This window comes from Neospora caninum, chromosome X, assembly GCF_000208865.1.
Source record: "Neospora caninum Liverpool complete genome, chromosome X".
Lineage (NCBI taxonomy): Eukaryota > Apicomplexa > Conoidasida > Eucoccidiorida > Sarcocystidae > Neospora > Neospora caninum.
Window position 1 is genome coordinate 959,506 of NC_018396.1, and position 18,791 is coordinate 978,296.

The 18,791-nt window shown below is 55.8% G+C and overlaps 2 protein-coding genes across 2 annotated transcripts; one reads left to right on the forward strand and one right to left on the reverse strand.

Moving 5' to 3' along the window:
- Window positions 1-572: 572 nt before the first annotated feature.
- NCLIV_045960 (conserved hypothetical protein) lies at window positions 573-11,323 on the forward strand (the record flags this gene model as incomplete). The annotated part of the gene is made up of 14 exons (XM_003884146.1): window positions 573-820; window positions 1,611-2,108; window positions 2,639-3,654; window positions 4,184-4,569; window positions 5,082-5,334; window positions 6,179-6,309; window positions 6,854-6,960; window positions 7,781-7,885; window positions 8,020-8,136; window positions 8,862-8,959; window positions 9,301-9,496; window positions 9,828-9,919; window positions 10,359-10,450; window positions 10,796-11,323. The coding sequence occupies 14 exons, from the start codon at window positions 573-575 to the stop codon at window positions 11,321-11,323; spliced, it is 3,867 nt and encodes a 1,288-aa protein (XP_003884195.1).
- A 1,809-nt stretch (window positions 11,324-13,132) lies between these two features.
- On the reverse strand, window positions 13,133-15,151 carry NCLIV_045970 (putative pyruvate dehydrogenase kinase; the record flags this gene model as incomplete). The annotated part of the gene is made up of 1 exon (XM_003884147.1): window positions 13,133-15,151. One exon carries the CDS (start codon window positions 15,149-15,151, stop codon window positions 13,133-13,135), a length of 2,019 nt encoding a protein of 672 aa, XP_003884196.1.
- Window positions 15,152-18,791: the final 3,640 nt, after the last annotated feature.

An 18,791-nucleotide genomic window follows, 5' to 3' on the forward strand; every position in this document is an offset into this window, starting at 1 on the left:
GCCTCAATCCAAGGGTGCGCGGGCGCTGGCCACAACTCCTCGGTGCCACTGGTTGACTGTGCATTGAAGTCTGCCACAGCCAGATCCCCCCCCTTTGTTATCTCTGTTAGCTAATCGTGCTGGATATACGACAATTTGACGATGGGTATTGCCTAGCAAATTCCTTGAAAGTGTCTATTTCACTGGTGGTTCAGTTTTTGTGGTTCTAACTGGGGCTTCAGCACAAGATTCGCATGCACACACACTGCATGCGACGTCGATTGCCCGCTTCACGTAGCCTCTGAGCAGTAAACATGTTTTGTGAGTTGTCCATGTTTCATTGTTTCCCACGCTGTTCAATTACTTTTTTGCGAGTGTGTTGCGGAGGAAGGAATGACTTGGTCGCCTGTCTGTGCGCCTTCCTTCTCCGCCCTCTCCACCTATCCACATTGATCAGTTACAGACTACTAGGTGAACTCTTCTGCCCCTAATGATAGCTGTTCGTCAGGCGACGGGAGAGTATCGCGCGGTCATAATCGCAGGACTGCTTCCTTTTCCTCTTCCCAAAAATCCCCCCTTGTTCTAGATCCATCATGGAGGCTCCGCAGCAGCGACACTCTGACGCGGGAGAAGCTCCCGCCTGTCCTGCGTCTGCGGAAGTGGCCGATGGTCTGTTACCGTGTGAGCGCCTTGAAAAGTGCCTGCCGCTACCGCCTCGTTTGGAAACTGCGCTGCAGAGTCTGCTGCACGGCCTTGATAGAACTGTTAACGCATGGCAGGTCCAGCAACTGTTTTTGTTCCAGCAGGAACTCTCGGCATTTCACGCGTCTTTGCAGGAACAGTAAGCAAACTGCTCCCGGCCAGCGTTTTTCGTCAAGTGTTTGAGGACGAATGTGAAATCAGTGTATTCCCAAACAAGAGTTCTCTAGGGACTGCGACGCGGCACACGCGCCCAGTGCATGCTTGTTTTTCGTGCCCGAGCCCAGTGGTTCCGTATCCCTCTTGGAGTGCCCGAAGCCAGACTGCAGGCTGCGAGAACCCCGAGGCGTAGAGAGGCATACCTTTCCCGACTTCCATTGCGTGGTTCTTCGGGGCATTGATGTCTCCAACGAATCACCCACAGCGCCTAGGAGAGTGTCAGATGTAGACCTTTCCTGTGAAGGTTTCTTACCGTAATGTCGAGAATGCCGGGGCCATTGACACATTCTGGTGAACAGAGCGCGAAAAAATCCACTTTCGCGCGGCTCTGCTGCGTGCTTTCCGTTTTCTTCAACTCCACAACCTCTTGAAACGAGCAGTGAGGCTCCACGTGGAAACTGCGGCTTCCGAACGGACGCTTCTTTTTTTTGACAGCGTAGCGCCTCCTGAGAAGAGCTGTCTGCTTCAAAGCATCTCGCGGGCGTGTGGGGTTGGTCGAGCGGGACGTCTAGGACAGGCGACGAATTCCAGTGCGCTCTAGTCTGCTAACGTTGAGGACGCTGGTTGCAGGAGCCAAAACAAAGGGCATTCAGTCTTGAAGCGTTCCGGTTAAGTTCTGGAATGCCTCATAAAAGATGCGTCTACAGCATTCGGGCGGTACGCGGCCATCATATTCTCCGGTGTGTCTTTTGCGATTCTGTGGTTGTGCACAGAGCCGGCGCGCTGGACGAGGAGGCACAACGCTTCTTGGAGACAGGAGTGCCCTGGGAGTATGGGACGAGTCCCGCGGTCGACTCAACGCTTCCGTCTCGTCTCTTCTCTCTACTTATCCGGACTGTTCTGCGTTCGATTGTGAACAGGCCTCTCTTTGAAGAGGCCGCGTCGCCTGCCTCTCCCTGTTCGTCTTCTGCGTCGACTGCTACAGCTCATTCCTCTTCGAAATGCTCCTTCTTCGAACAGATTCGCCGCTTCTCCCTCCTCCTGCACGTGAGCGAGGAGCGCACACTTCTCGCCAACTGTCCTTCTCTGCCGTCTCTGAAACTCTCTGACGCACCGCAGTCCTCTCCCGCGTCTCCGTCTCACGCCTCTCTCCACACATTACTGCTCTCCGCGCAAGCATCGCTGAAGGCCAAGCGTGCAGCTGTCGAACAATTGTTCTCCTTTCTTCATGACTCCGAGCTCCAGACCCTTCTGCTCACACCTTCCATCCCGTACGTCTCTTTCCACGCACTCTTTGTTTTCCTCGGGTTCCGCGGCAAAAGCTGTGTCATCCTATTTTGTTCGAGGCTTCGGTTCCTCTCTGCTTCTCCAGTGGTCTTGCCTTTCCGCTGGTCTCTTCTCTCTTGCGTTGCCTCCTTTTTCTCGCGTGTCTTATCGGTTGTCCCTTTCCCTCCTTCGGCGCTGCTCTGTGTGTCTCTCCACTTCTTTCCCCGCAGATGGAGTCATTTCTATTTTTGCCTTCTCTTGCTCGCTTTCCCGTCGGTTTGGCTCCGCCAGCGTCTCTCTAGTTTTGATACTGCTTGTCCCTCTCTCTCTCTTGTTGTGGTTCGTAAGTCTTCGCTCTTTCTTCTCGCCGTGTCAGTCGCGTTTCTTTTCGTGTCGTTTGTGCGCGTTCCTCTCTCGTTGTTTCTTCCTTTTCTCTTTCTTCTCTCAAGTGTGTGCCGCCTTTGGCTCTGTTAAGGATAAACCAGGACATCCAGTGTTTGTGTCTCCGCTCTCTGTGCATGCGTTTCCGCATCAGAGACCTGGCAGCCCTAGATCTTTTGAAGATCGACGCGTCCATCCGGGCCATTCTGCCTTCCCTGCGGCGGACCGCCTCTGCTCTGGCGGACGCAACTGCTAGAGAGGCGTTGCTTTCCTCTTCCCTTTCTGGCTTCCCATTTGCGGTGTCTGGACAGGAGAATCCGCCGTGTCCTGCGTCGTCTGCTGGAGTAGGCGTGGGGGACTGCGCGAGACAGGAGGGCAATTCAAGGAGGGACGGCGCAGAATGTAAGGACGTAGGAGTTGAAAAGGGGCTGGCTGAAGGCCTCTTGGCGTTGTGGACGACTTCGCTTCAACGGTTTCTTCAGACCTCTCTTGGGGTGTATGTCCACACCGACGCGACGGATGAGCAACAGAATCTGGTAGATCTGGCTTTCGTGGGCTTGAGCCCAGCAGAATTCACGCCGCGCCTTCTCGAGCAGTTCCTCGCCTACTGCTCGACCTGCCAAGAGCTCTCTCTTTCCCGGGCTCCGTCCGGCCCCGGTTCTTGCTTTCCTTGCGGAGGCGCGTTGCCCCAGGCGACTGCCGAGAGCGGGCAAGTGGCCCCTTCGTGTGCGGGAGTGGAGCAGCGGAAGAGAAAACGGACAGAATGCGAGCGTTCTCTGGCGGCACGTGGGAACCTCGACGTCCTCCGTGAGGTTCTGGTGTGCTGCCGAGATTTCCTAGCCTCGCTTTTCCACACGGTCAACCGGGCGTGGAGCACCTCCGAACAAAAGGCCTGGCGATTACGAGACGAAGCGCGGGACGCCCAGACAGAAGGCGAAGGCGCTTTCTATGCTGCCTTGGTCGAGGCGGCTTCTCTCGGTCCTTCCTTCGCAGCGTTTGTGGAGCCCAGACACAAGACTCAAGAAGGGAAAAAGAAGGCAAAGTCGCGCCGAACAACGGGCCATGCAGACGAGCAAGACACACCGGCGTTCCTTCCTTTCCACTTCCGCGGGCCTGGCGAGGGTCGGCCGAGCCTCGTCGACGTGCTCTTGTCCCAGCGGGGCGAGGCAGGTGAGAGTCGAGACTGAGAGATGAAAAAACCTCGAAACGCGCGAGCCACGGAACGAGAGAAACTGTAGGTGGGAGGGCGGAAGGAAGCGCGCGCAAGTGAGATGCACGCGTGGATGAACGGGGCAACAGACACCCAAAGAGAAACGCGAAAGGGCGAGGTGAGTAAAGAACGGATTGCAAACGCGAGGGCTGGCCGGGGAAGCAAAATACAGCGAAGCAAGCAAGCAATGGGAAGCACACACTGGCGGGAAGACCGAAGGACACAGTGCGAATCGGTTGCCTCCGGTCGAGTTACCGGGGAAGGCATGCTGGCGATGCTGTGCTGTCAGTCTCTCCTCGACCTTCGTCGAGGCTCCTGGACGCAAAACCCGTCAGGCGAGGAAACAGGCGAACGCGCGCCCCTCTCATTCCCTTGCGAAATGGATAGCCCTCCGATCGTCTCGTTGGATTGATCCCTTCCCGTGCATACACCGTTTGGGCTTCACCATTCGTGCCCCGCGCGAGTCTCTCTCTTTGCGTCTGTCCTCAGCGAGTCTGCCCAGCCTTCTTGACCTCGTCTGCGGCCTCGTCGACCTCCTCCTTGAGCATGCAGTTCGCGGTATCGACACGGCGCAGTGTCCCTCCTGCTCTCGCGCCTTTGCGCCCCGCGAGAACCGAGAACTTTGTTCTTCCTTCGGCTCTCGCTCCGGCGCCGTGGAAGAGACGCGCGAAGCTGACGGCGGAGGAGACAGCGTGTCCGGTCTCTCAGGCTTCACCGCAGGATTGACCGCGCGAAACGTTCAGCCCGTCTTTGCTTCGGTATCAGACGGGGAAGGCCCCCGAAGCACTCAGACAGAGAGCGAGCAGTCGGAGCCGCGGACCAAGAGACGTGCGCGAGACCGCGATGCCGAAGACGAAACGGAGACGGTAGATCTGGTAAGACTGTGTGCAGTCCTTTTTGAAGCTCGACATGCGGAGACGCGAATCGGGCCTGGCTGTGGTCTTCCACAACCTTCATCGTGCTCCAGGCGTTTTGTTGCTCTGGGTTGAGTCTTCGCGATCGCTGGCCTTGGTGGTTTGTTCATCTTCCCAAAGAGCTCCGCTGCTTGTTGACGTCAAGATCCGTAGAGTCGAAAAGGTGATTCCACCGTGGCATCGACCTCCGCGTCCTCTCTGTCTCTCCGCCTCTCGGGTGTCTTGCCCTCTCCACCTTTCTTGTTTGGTCTGTCGTCTTGGCTCTTTCTGCACGTTCTGTTCGCTGTCCCTTCTCTTCGTGCTTCGACTCTCTGGATCTCCGTCGCCGTCGAACCATTTCTTCTCTTACACGGCGTCGGGTGTCTTTCTGCGCTCCTCTTCTTTTCAACAGGTGCGCCGGGCATCTCCTGTGTCCTCGGCAATCGCCCCATGCATTTCCTGTCATTTTCTCTCTCGGCTTGTCTCCTTTTCAGGAGTCTCTGCAGACGTGCATTCCCCTGGCCTTTTCACTCTGTGGCGCTTTCCTCAAGCTGCTTCGTTTCTGCGTGGATATCGGCTCCCCGCTTTCTCCGTCCTTCTCGCTGACTCTCTCGCGCTTTTCGTCCTCGCCTGCCGCTCCCCAAGCCCAGAGCGCCGATGCCTTTGTGGCGGAGGCGACGTGGGCGGTGCTGCACCGGTGCATGCATCTTGAGTGCCTCGCGAGTCATTTGAGCTCCTCGGCCTCCGGTACGTCCTCGCAAGTCTGTTCAGAGCCTGAGATGAACACGGAAACCAGAGCAAGAAAGAAACACGAAAGAGACATCCGCAGTCTCTGCGGCTGTCTCTGCTGCTGCTGAACACGTTTTTCACTTTTTCGACGGCTGCGCCTTCGCTGTAGGGTCGCGCGTGGAGACGCAGGCATCCTGGCCCCTCTGCGACGGCTTTTTCCGTCGAGTCAGATCTTCCCTTTTTTCACTGAACCTTTGTGCGAAACGGGCCGTGTGTGACAGCTGAATAAGGTCACGAGTCCCACTGTAAGCGTTCACCTTTTCGATTTTGCCTCACAGCTGAACGTCTTTCTCATCGGTCGCTCTCAGCATACTCTGCAGCTTGCGGTGCCACGGACTGCCGTTACTCGTGTTTCATTTGTTTCGGTTTACCACATTTTTGAAAGACTATGTGCGTGAATGCTGGGGAAAGGATCGGAGACGCATCTCCCGGTGTAGAGGTTGCTCTCTCTGCCCTCGTGTCGGCCTGATATCTTCCGTGCTGGTCCTATCCGTTGCCATCTCTCCGTTGTGGCGGCCGCGGTGTACATACACCTCTTAGTCACAGCGCAACTGCGGGTGCTGCCATCCTTCCGATCCCTTCCTGAACTGCCTTTCTGTTTCCACCGCACCTTTCCTGTTGTAGCTGTTCTCGGAGCGTGTCCCTCCTCTTCCCTTGGAAGCAGTTTCTCCCTGGTCGTCACAGCGCATACACAGTTCCCACATGTCTCTGTGTGGCTTTTTCGGCACAGTCTGTACATACACCCGAACAACCCGGTTGGCTCTGGGCTTCCGGTGCACTCCGGTCCTCGTTTCCATCGCAGTTCTCTGCACCCAGCCGCGAAGGTTTCTCGTCGATGGCGAGGAGCTTCGCGACGAAGCAGTGGAAGAACAGTTGGCAGAGCAGACGGCAAACAGCCCTTTTTCTCTGACATCTCTCTTTGGAGCTATGCAAGTAGGTCAAAACGGCGAAACTGTTCCCAGGCACAATTACGCACCATATGGGGGATATATATATATATATATATATATATATATATATATATATATATATATTTGAAGGTATATGTGTATTTTATGCGCTGGCTTTCGTTCGCTTCTGTATATGCATCTGGACTCAAACATTTGTTGCCGCTGTCCTTCACTGGCTCTGCCTGTACAGCTTTCTGGTGTTTCAAGTATGTGCGTGTATGAATATATATATATATATATATATATACATATACGCATGATTGTAGTATAAACATGCAGTTTTTTATGTTTCTATCGGTGAGCCTCTGTTCACTCTCCGTCCGTTCTCTTTTTTCTGCATCCTTCGTTATTCGTGTCAGTTACGGTGGTCCCTCTCCTAAGACACATTTGAATCGATTTGCACTGACGTCAACTTGTTAGTCGGTGTCGATGGAACTCAGTCGCGTTGTGTGCAACTTGTTCCTGGGGCACTCGAAAGAACCGCGTCTGCCTTTCCTGTCACTTTTTTGCTTCCTCGCGTTCTCCAGGCCGACGAAGATTTCCGCCGAGATGTCTACGCCGTCTGCGCCTTCGATCCCAAGTTCCGATTTGTGCTGTATCGTCTCCCGTACTCTCTCGCTCTCGGAGCACTTGAGTAAGAAGGAAAAAAAAGGTTGGGGGTGGGGTGGGGCAAGAGCGAAAGAGATATCGAAGCAACAGGTTCGCAAGCCGTCTCCTCGCTGAGGCACTTCCGGTCCTGGCTTTCTCTCCACAGCAGTCGACGGAAGAGGTGCGGAGCGCGGAGAGGCTGATACAGGTTCTTGTCTACCAACATGTCTCTCTCGCCAAACCAGTTTATTTTATTTCCAAGTATTTATATTTAAAACAGTTCTCGGATTGAGATAGAAAGATTTTTAATTTCATTGAGATAATTGCAATTAAAGCGTTGAACATCAAACATGAGCGGGGCCTCGAGGCGCTGTGTCTGCCGAACAAAGCGGCGTCTACGGGGTAAAGGAAAGGTGGCCGTACGAGATGCACCACGGAAGAGTGGAGAGTACATACATCTGTGTCGTGTGTCTAGCCTTGCCTGGGCCTTCTCTTTCCACAGGCATACATACATATACATCATCATGCATGGGTAGTATATGCTTGCATGCGTACAGATCTGGTTGCAGATACATGTGTATATAGAGGTGCATCTCTATGTCATTCAATATATCTACACACATGTTCACACAGATGTATTCATAAATATATATATATATATATATATATATATATATATATCATTCGGTCCTCGGCGGAGAGAAGTGGAGTTTATTTGCTTTTTGCAATCGGTCTCCTGGTCTTTATTCAATCGCTTTGCTCTCCATCTTCCTGGACAGCCGATCTTGGGTCTTCCCCCGTATGCTCTGCGTTAGACTGGTCTTCTCCGGGATTCTTTCCACGTGTGTCTGTCGCTGCTCTCCCAGGTTCCTCTCCGTGCATGCACCAAAGGAGGCGCGACGCCGGTGGCCACTGTACGTTCTTCTCGGCTCTGTCTGTGCTGCCGACGAAGGCAAACAAGACGGCGCCTGGTAAGTTTCTGGACATTCGTCTGCCCGGCTCTCAGGCTTCCGTGTTTGCGCCTCCACACTTTCCCGCCTCTCTCTGAGAAACGAATTTGGGTTTTTTGGATGTTTGAAAACCCGCTCTGCGTGCTCTGTTTCAGGCTGGAAGCCGCCGTCGCCTCTGCGCTGATGCAGGCGCCCTCTCCGCGATCATCTTCTTTCCTCGTCTACCCGAACTGGTGTGCAGGGAGAAATAGAGACAAGTTCGAAACAGGAGCGTAGGATACCCCTCGAAACGCGCTTCAAGCAAAACTGAGAAAATGCGACGATGAGGCAGGGCACCCCAAAAAGGGACTCAGAGAAGGACCGCGACTGAGAGGGAAACGAAGGAGACTAAGGCCCCGAGAGGGGACACATACAGGGGCCAAAGGAAGGACGGATGACTAGGCACGTATGGCTGAGAAAAAGCGAGAACGGAGGGAGAAGGACGAGGACGAAAGAGGGGAGATGACCAAGGGGGAAATGGGGAAATGAGAGGAAGAAAAAAACGAGGCAGAGGGGAGGAAGAAAAAGGAGAGAAAGGACGAGGAACGCAAAGTGCCAAGAACGACCGGCGGGAGTCGGCGTGTAAAAGCAGAGCCAGCGGGAGCACGGCACCGAAGAGAAGCCTTTGGGAGGCGCTCGGAAAGAGGAATCCAAACAGAGAAAACGTGGAGAGAAAGCGCCAGTGGAGAAGGAGACCAAAAGGATCCAGAGCAGCGGACAGAACAAGAAGTGAAAAACGACACGGCCGCAAAGCGAACAGCAAGCTTTCAACCTGCCGTGCGACTGTCCGAGTCGTCTTGTTTGTGCTCAGCAGGGACATGTGGCCTACCGTTTCTCTTTCTTGTCGGGTGGTTCTGCCTCGGAATCGCTCACCATGTGCCTCCTCGTTCGACTGAGCGAAAGAAAGGACGGGAAGGAGACTCGAGAAACGCGCATGTGTCTTTGCGTGCGCATGCAGGCAAGGGGCGGCCGAGGCGGGAGTGAACGGAGACCTCGACGCGTTCTCGGCAGCGGCGCTCTACAAGGAGTTGCTCGCGGCTGCCTCCGAGTGCGAGGGTAAGAAGAGAAGAAGCAGGGGGAAACGGAAGAAAGCAGGCATTTTTTAAGATACGAAGTTGTCGCTTCCTTCCTTCCACACTTCCCTGTACCGCTCCACTCTTCTCGCCTTCGCTTCCGTTTTATCTTTCTTCACCTTGTCTTTTCTCCTTCCCCCCGTCTTCTGGCTCCGTCGCCAGGCTCCGGCGTTCTCCCGCATCGGGTCGCCGTGGCGCGCGAGAGGAGCGTAGGCGTCTCCGCATCTTGTCAGTGCGTGGCGTTGCGCAGGCCGCTCTTCCGACTCTTTTTTCGAGTTGGTTTGTGATTTTGCGTTTCCGCCGTTCTTCCTGTCCGTTTGGCAGACTTCGTCCCTCAGCGCCTCGTCTTTCTCGGCCTCGCCCGCACGCTGGCAGTCGGGCCCCGCGTGGCCAGCCCAAACACGACCCAGCACCTCCAGCAGCAACTCCGCCACCTGCAGCTGCGCGCCTTCCCGGCTTCTTCCCTCCCGGATGACCTCGCCCTCGACATGCTCGCCGCCAATCTCCAGTGCTGGCTCCTGTAAGAAACAAAGGGAAACGAAGGCACACACAAGCTGCAGCGGTGGCCATCTGCCAGTCAGCCAGGCGAAACAAAAACACACATTCGAATACACATGCATATATAAACATACATCTGGGATTTCGTATATATACATGGATATATACATGTATATGTATATATATATATATATGCATTGTATTTGTGGAAGTGTCTGAAAAGATGTATAGTTTCAAATGTGTATGTGTTGGATATTCTGGGGGTGTCTGCACATGCATGCATGTACGTGTTTGTGGCGAGTTGGTGCATTGTGAATTTCATTGAGAGGATTTGGTTTTTTCCCTTCTGACAGGGGGCGATGTCGAGGCGTGATGGATAAGGTGGAAATCTTCGAGCAGGCCCTCGCTCTCGTGGAGAAGCGGCTGAACGAGGATTTCGCAAAAAGTAGGTTTGATGGCTTCCCAGGTGCTGACTTAAAGGTGCCGACTTGCGCGTGGATGCCTGGTCAAGTTGTGCTCGAGTTTAAGACGAGCGCCACGCCCTGGTCCATACCGCGCTCCAGAGAGAGACACTCACCGCCACACTAGACCTGTCCAGTCTTTTCTTTATAGCTGAGCGTGTATCTGTATTTCTGAGTACCTCCCTGGAGACATACACATGCACAAGCACACTCGCTCATGCGTGTATCTATTTAACGATGTATATGCTTGTATCTCTACATTCAGTACATGGTAAGGAGACGTGTAGTTCGGTATCTTGCGAATCCGTGTACGGGCGTGTAGAAATTGGTGCGTGAACGCTCTCGCGGGGCCACCAGGCTGGCACAGAAGGTGACGAGAAAAGGAGCCTGTGGAAGTTGCGTCGAAACTTTGGATTTTCGCAGGCCGATTGTTCGCCCTTCGAACGCTCCGGGAACTCGCTCGACTCCTCCCGTCTTTGCTGCTGTCTGAGGCGATGACGCGGCCGCTGTTCATCGTGAGCTTGATTGGTCCCAGTTTTTTCGTCTCTGTGGCTAGAGAAAGAAAAAAGGGGGATGAGACTGTGTCGTCCTTCTTGTAGACAGCGCGCCCGGGCGGCACGAACGCCGAACGTAGGCGAACGGGGGAAACGGGAGCGAGAACGAGACCAGAGGAAAGCCGATAGGCTTGTGACCCTTTCTCTTTTTCTGTCTGTCGTTTCCTGTCTCTCCGTTCCTCTCACTGCCTGTCCGTTTCTTTTCTTTTTGTCTGGGTCCCTGCTTTCACTTCCGCGGCCCTGCGTCTGTTTCTTCTCTCTGGTTTTCCCATCTGTTCTTTATTCTCGCCGGGTGTCTCTTTACAGAAATTTTGGACGCTGGTTTTCACAGTCGACGCGTCTGCGTTTCTGCCTCTCGCGGCGCACTCTGAGAACCTGCACAACGGCGCGTCGCGAGCGACAGCTGGGAAGGAAGACGGCGAGGCATCTGCCGCCCCGGCCGATGTGGGACCTCTCTTGGAGACTCTGTTCTACGAGTTGATTTGCCGGTTCGGACCCTGCTTGCTCGCGTTGCAACCAAACGCGGCACCGCCGGACGAAAACGTCTTCGCCGCACTTCACTCGCTGCTGCCGCCAACCGACAACGGCGCCGCTGGCGCGGGTAGCGGGAGCCTCGCGCGAGTGAACGGAGCGGAGTCGGGAGCGAAGCAGCGAGGACGGGAACTAGCCCTGAGAGACGTGGTGCTTCTTCTCCTCACTTTCTACGCCGAGAAACAACACGAACTCGCCAAGGCCGCACGCGTGCCGCTCACCCGAGGAAGCGTCTCGCCTCGCCAGGCTGCCGCTTCGTCTGAGCTGTTCCCGCTCCCAGACGAATTTGCCGGAACCCGCTGATGTGTCTTGGTCTTGTTGCGAGGCGGCGTCGACGCGCGTTCGACCTCGTTCGTTTTTGTCCAGGCTTTGTTCTTCGTTTCTGACGCTTTGAGGCTCCTGGTGAACCCCCGAAACCGCGAGAAACAGTGGACGGGGCAGCGGACACGGCGAGGGATCGCTGGGCGGACACCCGTCTCTGAGTGGCAACCAACCGGCGAGTCGCTCGTGTGCTCTCGTGTGCCTTTCTTCAGTGGTTTTGGCTAGCCTGCGGAAACCGACAACGAGGGTGACCTCGCCAGGATCCGTTTCGAGGATCCGTTTCGGCAATTGGGACTGCACGCGAACCCCCGCTTTTCCAGTTCCCTCTAAAGCGTTCTGTTGCACTGAAGAGAAGCCAGAGCGAAAACCTCCACGGGAGACGGGACCAGTGCCTGGGAAACCGCGGATTTCTGAATCCGGTGCTCCCTGGCGCGTGGACATACACCGGAGGTAGAGAGAGCCTAACGGCAGATGTGCATTCGCTTCTGCCTGCGTGGTTTCGCCGCACCATTCCTACTTTTCTGTACCTCTGGGCAAGATCACCGACTCCCTACGGCAGCTGCATGTGGCAGCTTAAAATAAACTGCATTCGAGTGGCGAATCTGCGAACGGCACTCGTTGGCGTCTGTTGCCGTACGTCGCTCTCATGCCAGCACCGAGTTCTCTCTCCACATATATGTATGTATAAAAATATACATATGTCGGTATATTTGTGCAAGTGCATCCCACGTTTCTTCGTAGAGGAATACAGATCTGGGTGGGTTTCGGGACCAGGCAGTGTAAACCATGCGCGAGGCAAGAGAAAGCGAGACTGTCCCTTTCCTGGGCTAGGCGATGTCCGCGAGGATCCTTCGCCGTCCGGCGCCCTGCGTCGGGAGGTTAGCGTCTAAGCTGTATGACTGAGCATCAGATGCGCACTTTGAAGCTGCATTCTGTTTTCGACGCCTGTCCAGTGCTTCTGCGATTCACAAACTTTTCCCTCGAAAGGCACGGCACCACAATGGCGACTCGCAGTCGTCAGCGCGCGTGCGTTTCCCGAAACGGAAGCGAGACGCAGGGCGTCTCAAGAGGAAATAAGAGAGAGGCAAAACGCGAGAGAGCAGAACCGATACCAGGGCGGGGCAAGGAAGCGTTTTTTGCGAGTTCCTAACCTGTTTTCAGAAGCCTGACATACGTCGCACATAGGGCCGTTCAACTCCCTATTTACACCACCCTAAACGAAAAAAATCAGCGCCGCTGTGCCACGGCATACCACGTGACCACGCACTCCACATGTACACCACGATACGGCTACATGCACACACCGCAACGTGGATCGAGTTCGCTCTACGCATCTGCGTGCGGACACGTGGAGAGACGTGCGCGCACACAGCCACTGGTGCTCGTTTGAGAAGGTTTTGTCTTCCTGCTCCCGTTTGATCTGTGTATTGGTCGCAGTTGCGAACCCGGGAAGCATTTCTGCGAAAGACGGCCCAGTCGGGGGGGAAAGTGGATTTCCTTGCGATTTCGGCCGCTCCTCCACCGGTTGCCAACTGGCCGCTAGCCCCTCTCGGCATGTATCCCTTGATCTCGTCTTTGTTCCCGATGTTCCCTTTGGTTGACGATCCCCCAGCGCCTGCCTTAGTCCTGTAGACGGCGCGCGAGTCTCCTCGCCCGTCACTCGCGCCGCCTTCCCTCGCTCCGCCCCCCGCTCTCCCTCTCTCCCGCCCGCGTTTTGACAGAAATTGAGCCTTCGTCACGGCCGCCTCGCCGAACAGCCGACCTCGAGTGTACTTACACCTGCCAGAGTCGCTAGCTGCGCGCCCCGCCTGCCGCGTCGTCGATAACGAGGAGCTCTTCCGGAATTGTGGAATCGCCGTCTTCGCGGTGGCTCTTCCCCACAATGTCTTGTTTTCGTCCTTCGCCGCTCTGGCCCTCCGCGCTCTCCTTGTGGGCCTTTCCGGCCCAGACGGCTGGCACCGCCGTCGACGGCAAGTTCTCGCTCCGCGTCTCCAGAGACGGAACGAAAAGAAAGCAGTCTGTGCCCTTCCCCGGAGCTGACCGCAGGACGAGCTCGCCGCCAAAGTACTGCATGTAGGCGCGACTGAGCAGCAGTCCCACTCCGCAGCCCGAGACGCGCACGCCTTCGAGGCGCTTCTGAAGCGTATCTCCCTCGCCCGTGGAGGCACGGAGAGCGGTCGCCGCTGCCGTTTCCGCTTCTGTATCCGAGGCGACAAAGCTCCTCCTTCCCGTCTCGCCCCCCATGAAGAGCGTCGCTGCGTCCTTCATCGCTTGGCCGTCTTTGTTCAAGCAGTTGAAGATCCCGCGTTTTTTGTCCTCGCGGATCCCCACTCCCCGATCAGATATCCGAATCCACATCCCCCCCGGCACCGGCATGAGGACGCAGTCCACCGGGGTCTCCTCTCGACCGAAGCGGACGCTCCTCTCCCTCGCGGACGCGTCCTCGTCGTCTTCTCTCTTTTGCAGCGTCGCCTGCATTGCGTTCTTCAGGAGTTCCGCGAGCACGTAGCGCAGAATTGGCGAGGGGAAAACAACGTGTGCGGCGACCGGCTGCACGAGACTCTTCGTCTCGGCGGGGAACTGCGGCGGCGACGCAGCGCTTCCTCGCAGCGCCTGGCTGACTTCGCCGCCTCCATGCGGCGCGGCCTCAAGTGTGAAGACGCGAACGGGCGGCGCGGTCCCCGCCACGCCGCGACACAGACTCTGAGCCTGTTGGATTGCAGCTCGGAGTTGCGCGGCCGGTTGACAGCGGCGATCCATGACCCCAATAACTTGAGGGAGAGACCCGCCAAGCGCGTCCTCTTCCGTGCCGCAGCCGCCTTCCCAGTCTCCCAGCGCCGCCGTGTCTCGGCTCTCGAGCGCCGCAGACGTGTGTGCAAAGCGAACCTTGGTGGAGCCTCGCGGTCCCCCGGGGCTTTCCGCGTGGGGAAAGCCCGGGGGGACCGCGTGCAAGGGGATAGAGAGAGTCGAGGGGAAATGGAGCCGGAAGCACGCCGCCTGGCAACACGCGTCCGGAGTCGGGAGCGACGCGGAGCAACGGCCAGGGAAGGGGCGCGTCTGCGGCCACCGCGCTTGCATCTGGTGGTGCAAGTGGTCAAAGTGACACAGCAGCACGCCTAGACTGACATTCCGCACGAGGAAGGCCTGGAGGCTGTGCTCGAGTTGGCTCTCGTACTGCTGAAGAAGGAAGGAGCCCTCCGCCTTGATTTTTTCGCCCCCTCTTCCACCAGCTTCCCTCAGCTTCTCGAGCTGCGTCCACGCCTCTTGAAACTGCTGTCGCGCGCCGGCAACCACCAGCGCGACGACGCGCGCATGCAGGCTTCGGAGAGCGGGAACCAGTGCCAGGAAGTCCTGCTGGAAACGGAGACTCCCTTTCTTCCACCGCCCCGCGGCCGACCCGGCGGCGCCGGACGCATCGCCTGGAGCGGTCGCTTCTCCCCTTCCCTCCGGGAGAAGAATTGCATACTGCTGGAGAAGCGTCTCGTGAGCCATTTTGAGCATGCCCTCGAGACGCGGAGCCGTCGAGACAGCCGCCCGCTGCTCTGCGCCGCTCTGCACCGTCGAAGGCCCGCCCTCAGAAGCGTCTGCTCGGGGCGAAGGCTCGTAAAAAAAGGCTCCCGGTTTCCGCAGGTTGTGGACTGCCGCACGCGCTTGATCCAGCAACGCACCCAACGCCTGCAGGGTCGAAATCTGCGCTGCAAATCTCGCCCGGAGCTCGTGTAAGAGAAACCTGGTGGTTCGCGATTGCTGCTCCGGGGTCTCTGGAACAGGAGCCAGCAAAGACGCGAAACGCATGCGCCGTTGCGGCATGCCGCGTTTCGAATCTTCTGCGACGAGAGTGAGAAGGTGATCCCTGGAAACAGAAGCCGAACGCTCCGCCCACGACAACAGAGGACGTCGTACACTTGGCTTGGAACCCGTCGGCGACTCGAACGCAAAAGAAAAAGAAGGCGGTCCATCAACGGTGAAAGACATACTGCCGCGCGTGGCACGGGTGCACGAAGAAGCGGAGCGCCATCCTTTCTGGAATGGCCCGTGAGGCAGCTTCGCTGGAGTAAAAACAAGTCCTGGTGAACAGGTGACATGACTGGGATGAAGCGACACTGACCGAGCGCTTGCGATCTTGCTGCTTGCTGCTCGAGAACCACCAACACACGCACTTCGGCTCTCCAGGCTACTGAGTGTACGTGTCCCACTTTGCTGGTCCTCCCCCAAGGAAGAAAACGAGAGACCCGCAGACGAAAGAAAGCAGGTGGCTCTCCAAACCGGCAGATCGGAACCCTTGTGTTGCTTTGTCTTTTGCAGGTTGACGGCGGCACAAGTCGTAGGTTCAAAGGTTACTGTTTTTCTTTCCTCCTGGGCACCTAGACAAGTTCGTGACGCCGCTGCAGCTGACAGATGCGATGAAAAACTTTCGGAAAGTCTTGGCACACTCCCCTCTCTTGGCTCACGAGCGTCCCAACGCTCCACTTGGGAGAGGGTTCGGAGCGTCCCTCCGGTGCATACCCGTGTACATTCACCCCAATGCGACCCCCCGCGAAGCGCTGGCCCAGCGACTGATGTCAACACAGAGCGTGCAATGGTTGCCCCAATCGTTCTCGATAAAAGACGCCCTCCATTGAGCGCTCCTGCATTCCGCTTGAACTTCGACACCATTTCAAATGCAGAAAACCCGTAGCTGTCCAGGGAAGATCTGTGCGCACGTGACATACACCTTTCTCCGTGGCAGACAGCCCGGGAAAACGCCTGGGCGCCAGAAAGGCGACAACTGCCACATGAAATCAACATGGTGCACCACGTAAAACAACCACCACAGCCGTTGACGCAAAAAGGGACAATTCTCAACAGAAGGCAAGGAACCTCTAGGGAAAAGGCGCCTCCTTGGAAAAGCGCACGGAAAAAGTCGAGCAGCAGAGCTCACACGAAGAACACGAAAACAGCACGGTGAGCGAAGCATGCAAAGCGAGACAGATTGCCTGGTACGACGATTCTCGACTATACACGCAGGTCGACGCTCCAAGGGCAATCGATCAGGCATAAGCATGAGGATAGACAACCGAGACGTGTGACTGGACCAGAGCGCCTACCACGTGCCGGTCGAACCCACCCCTAAACAAGAGGGCGATGACAATCCGAGGAACAAGACACAGGGCAAACTGTGCACCATCAGCGAACGCCGTCAGAAAAAAAGATTCACCAACGATGGTAATACCATCGTTGGTTATCCGTGAGATATATCGGTTGTGCCGAAAAAGAAGTGTAACGCGCGATATACGTTTCCGGACCATGCAGTAGTGACCCACAACCTTCGAACAGTCCTCGTCAAGTCATGTCTGCTGCCACCCTTCAGAAAGGTGAATAGGCAAGTGCAGAAGCACAGTCCGTACGATTGCCGAGCGATTAAAAAAGACACACTTTCAATCATAGGTGCTCGCTAGAGTGTCTGGGTCACCGTGAGCAATCGGGTTCTTCTGTATAGCGGAGCACCGCCTGCTGTTGGACCCGTCACCCCGGGAGTGATGAAGCAAAAAGACGAATTATCGGGAGAAAAAAGTCCGCCGGTACAGCAAAACCGAAGAGAATTACTGACCCAGCGGATCAAGCTAAATTAACTCGGAAACACGGGGGATGATGCCCGTGGAAACGACAGGCCGCCGTTTGTCACCCTCCATGGCTGCGGTTGGGTATTTTTCCAGAAAAGTGGGTGTAGCACGAAGGAACGAACACGAGATCCACAAGACATTGCCCCTGAGAAACAAACTGAATATGCCCGACTACACTTCCCACCCAATACAGCAGTTGAGCGGTCGAGTTCAGTCCTCGTCCGGAAGAAAAACTCCACTCGACAGCCCTAAAGGAAAAACACTTCCATGACCGGAAAAGGCCAAATTTCTCTGTGTTGCCAAAGGAGCTTCGCACTAAAGGAACGGAAGTTCAAAACGCAAGCCGGCTGCAGCAGCCCAGCTGAGTATCGTGCTGCGTGCGTCCATGTTTCTGACTCAGTTGCTTCGATAAATGCAACGGGCTGAAGTTAACAGAACGACAGGTGTAGAACCACGCGGTTTCATCGCTTAGTCCAGTGTCCCAAACGACCGAGTAAAACTTACAGAGCAGGAATTCAAAAGCCCTACAGTGGACAAAGCAACTAAAACGGGACGCAGCAAAACAGGTGAATCACATTTCAGGTAACCAGTGTCTCAGGAGATTTTAAAAAACAGCTGACCACACCGCCTACCGAAAAGAGACGTGGGTCGCTCAAACGCCCAGGAACACACCGACGACGAATATCCAGATAAAATCAACTCCTCTACGCGAAGAAGGGCTCTTCAACAATAGTAGAACAGTTACAAAAAGAACCATATTTCTGTGGTTCTCAGCAAATTCGTCTGTCCGCAGCTGGGCGGGAACTAGTCGCAGCGAGGGACCGCCCCGCCGCAATGACCACACGGACCCAACGCGTGCGTAGCGCGGCAGGAACATCGCTCTCAGAAAAGCCGAAATTTCTCGAGCGTCTTCGGCACGGAAAGGTAATCTCAAACAATGTGGCTCTGGTGACGGTTGGATTGTTTTTAATACGAAAAGATGTATGTGGAACAGGTTGACTGAACTGAGGACGTTTCTCTCCAGCAGTGTCCCAGCGTGACGCGAGAACTAGCACACCTCATCTGCCCTACCCAGCACGGACATCCACAAAACGGCTGTTTTTCCTGCCTCTTGCAGCTGTCTGAGTTCAGAACGGACATGCCACGCTGCGTACACAGAAGTCGAAATGGGTTTTATGCTTGACAGTTAGACGCGTGAACGTTTGTTCGGAAACCGGTAGACAGCGTCTGCGGGGACCCTGTGCCTTGACAACAGGGCGAGAAAGGGACGACGAACCGATGCCTTGTGCCAACAAAAAATCTTGAGGTTTGTGCGGTTCCTCGTTAATTCAATAAAAGGTGTCACCCGTTGTCCCCACCCCTGTCAGTAGTCACACCAGTGCGGTGACCTACCCCTGCACGGGTTCCCTCTCCTTGACGGTCACTCGTGACGTGGGACTAGCTGAAACAGACGTTGCATGGCGCAGATCATCCCAGTTTAGTCCTCTTCCGTGTCATCGTACAGGAGAGAGCGAGACAAGTGTTTATCGGAGTAGAGGTTTGGCGCACGTGTGTCACGTGAACGGCCTCACTGCTACGAGGTTCGTCGAGAGACTACAGGCTGCCGCTCCCGTGGCCATCGAACTGCCTCCATTTCACCCCAGTACACAATAAAACTGACTTGATATCACCGGTTATCTAGAGAGCAGAGCGCAAAAGTGACAGCGATATCTCCAGACCACGTGTACACTTGTGAACCTTCCAAGGAGGAGTGAGTCGGTAATGCCCGCTAGAACGTGAAGCCTTAAGCCGCTGTCTCGAATCTTAGTACGGGCTCGGCGACCGTCGAATATGCTCTGTTTACCAAA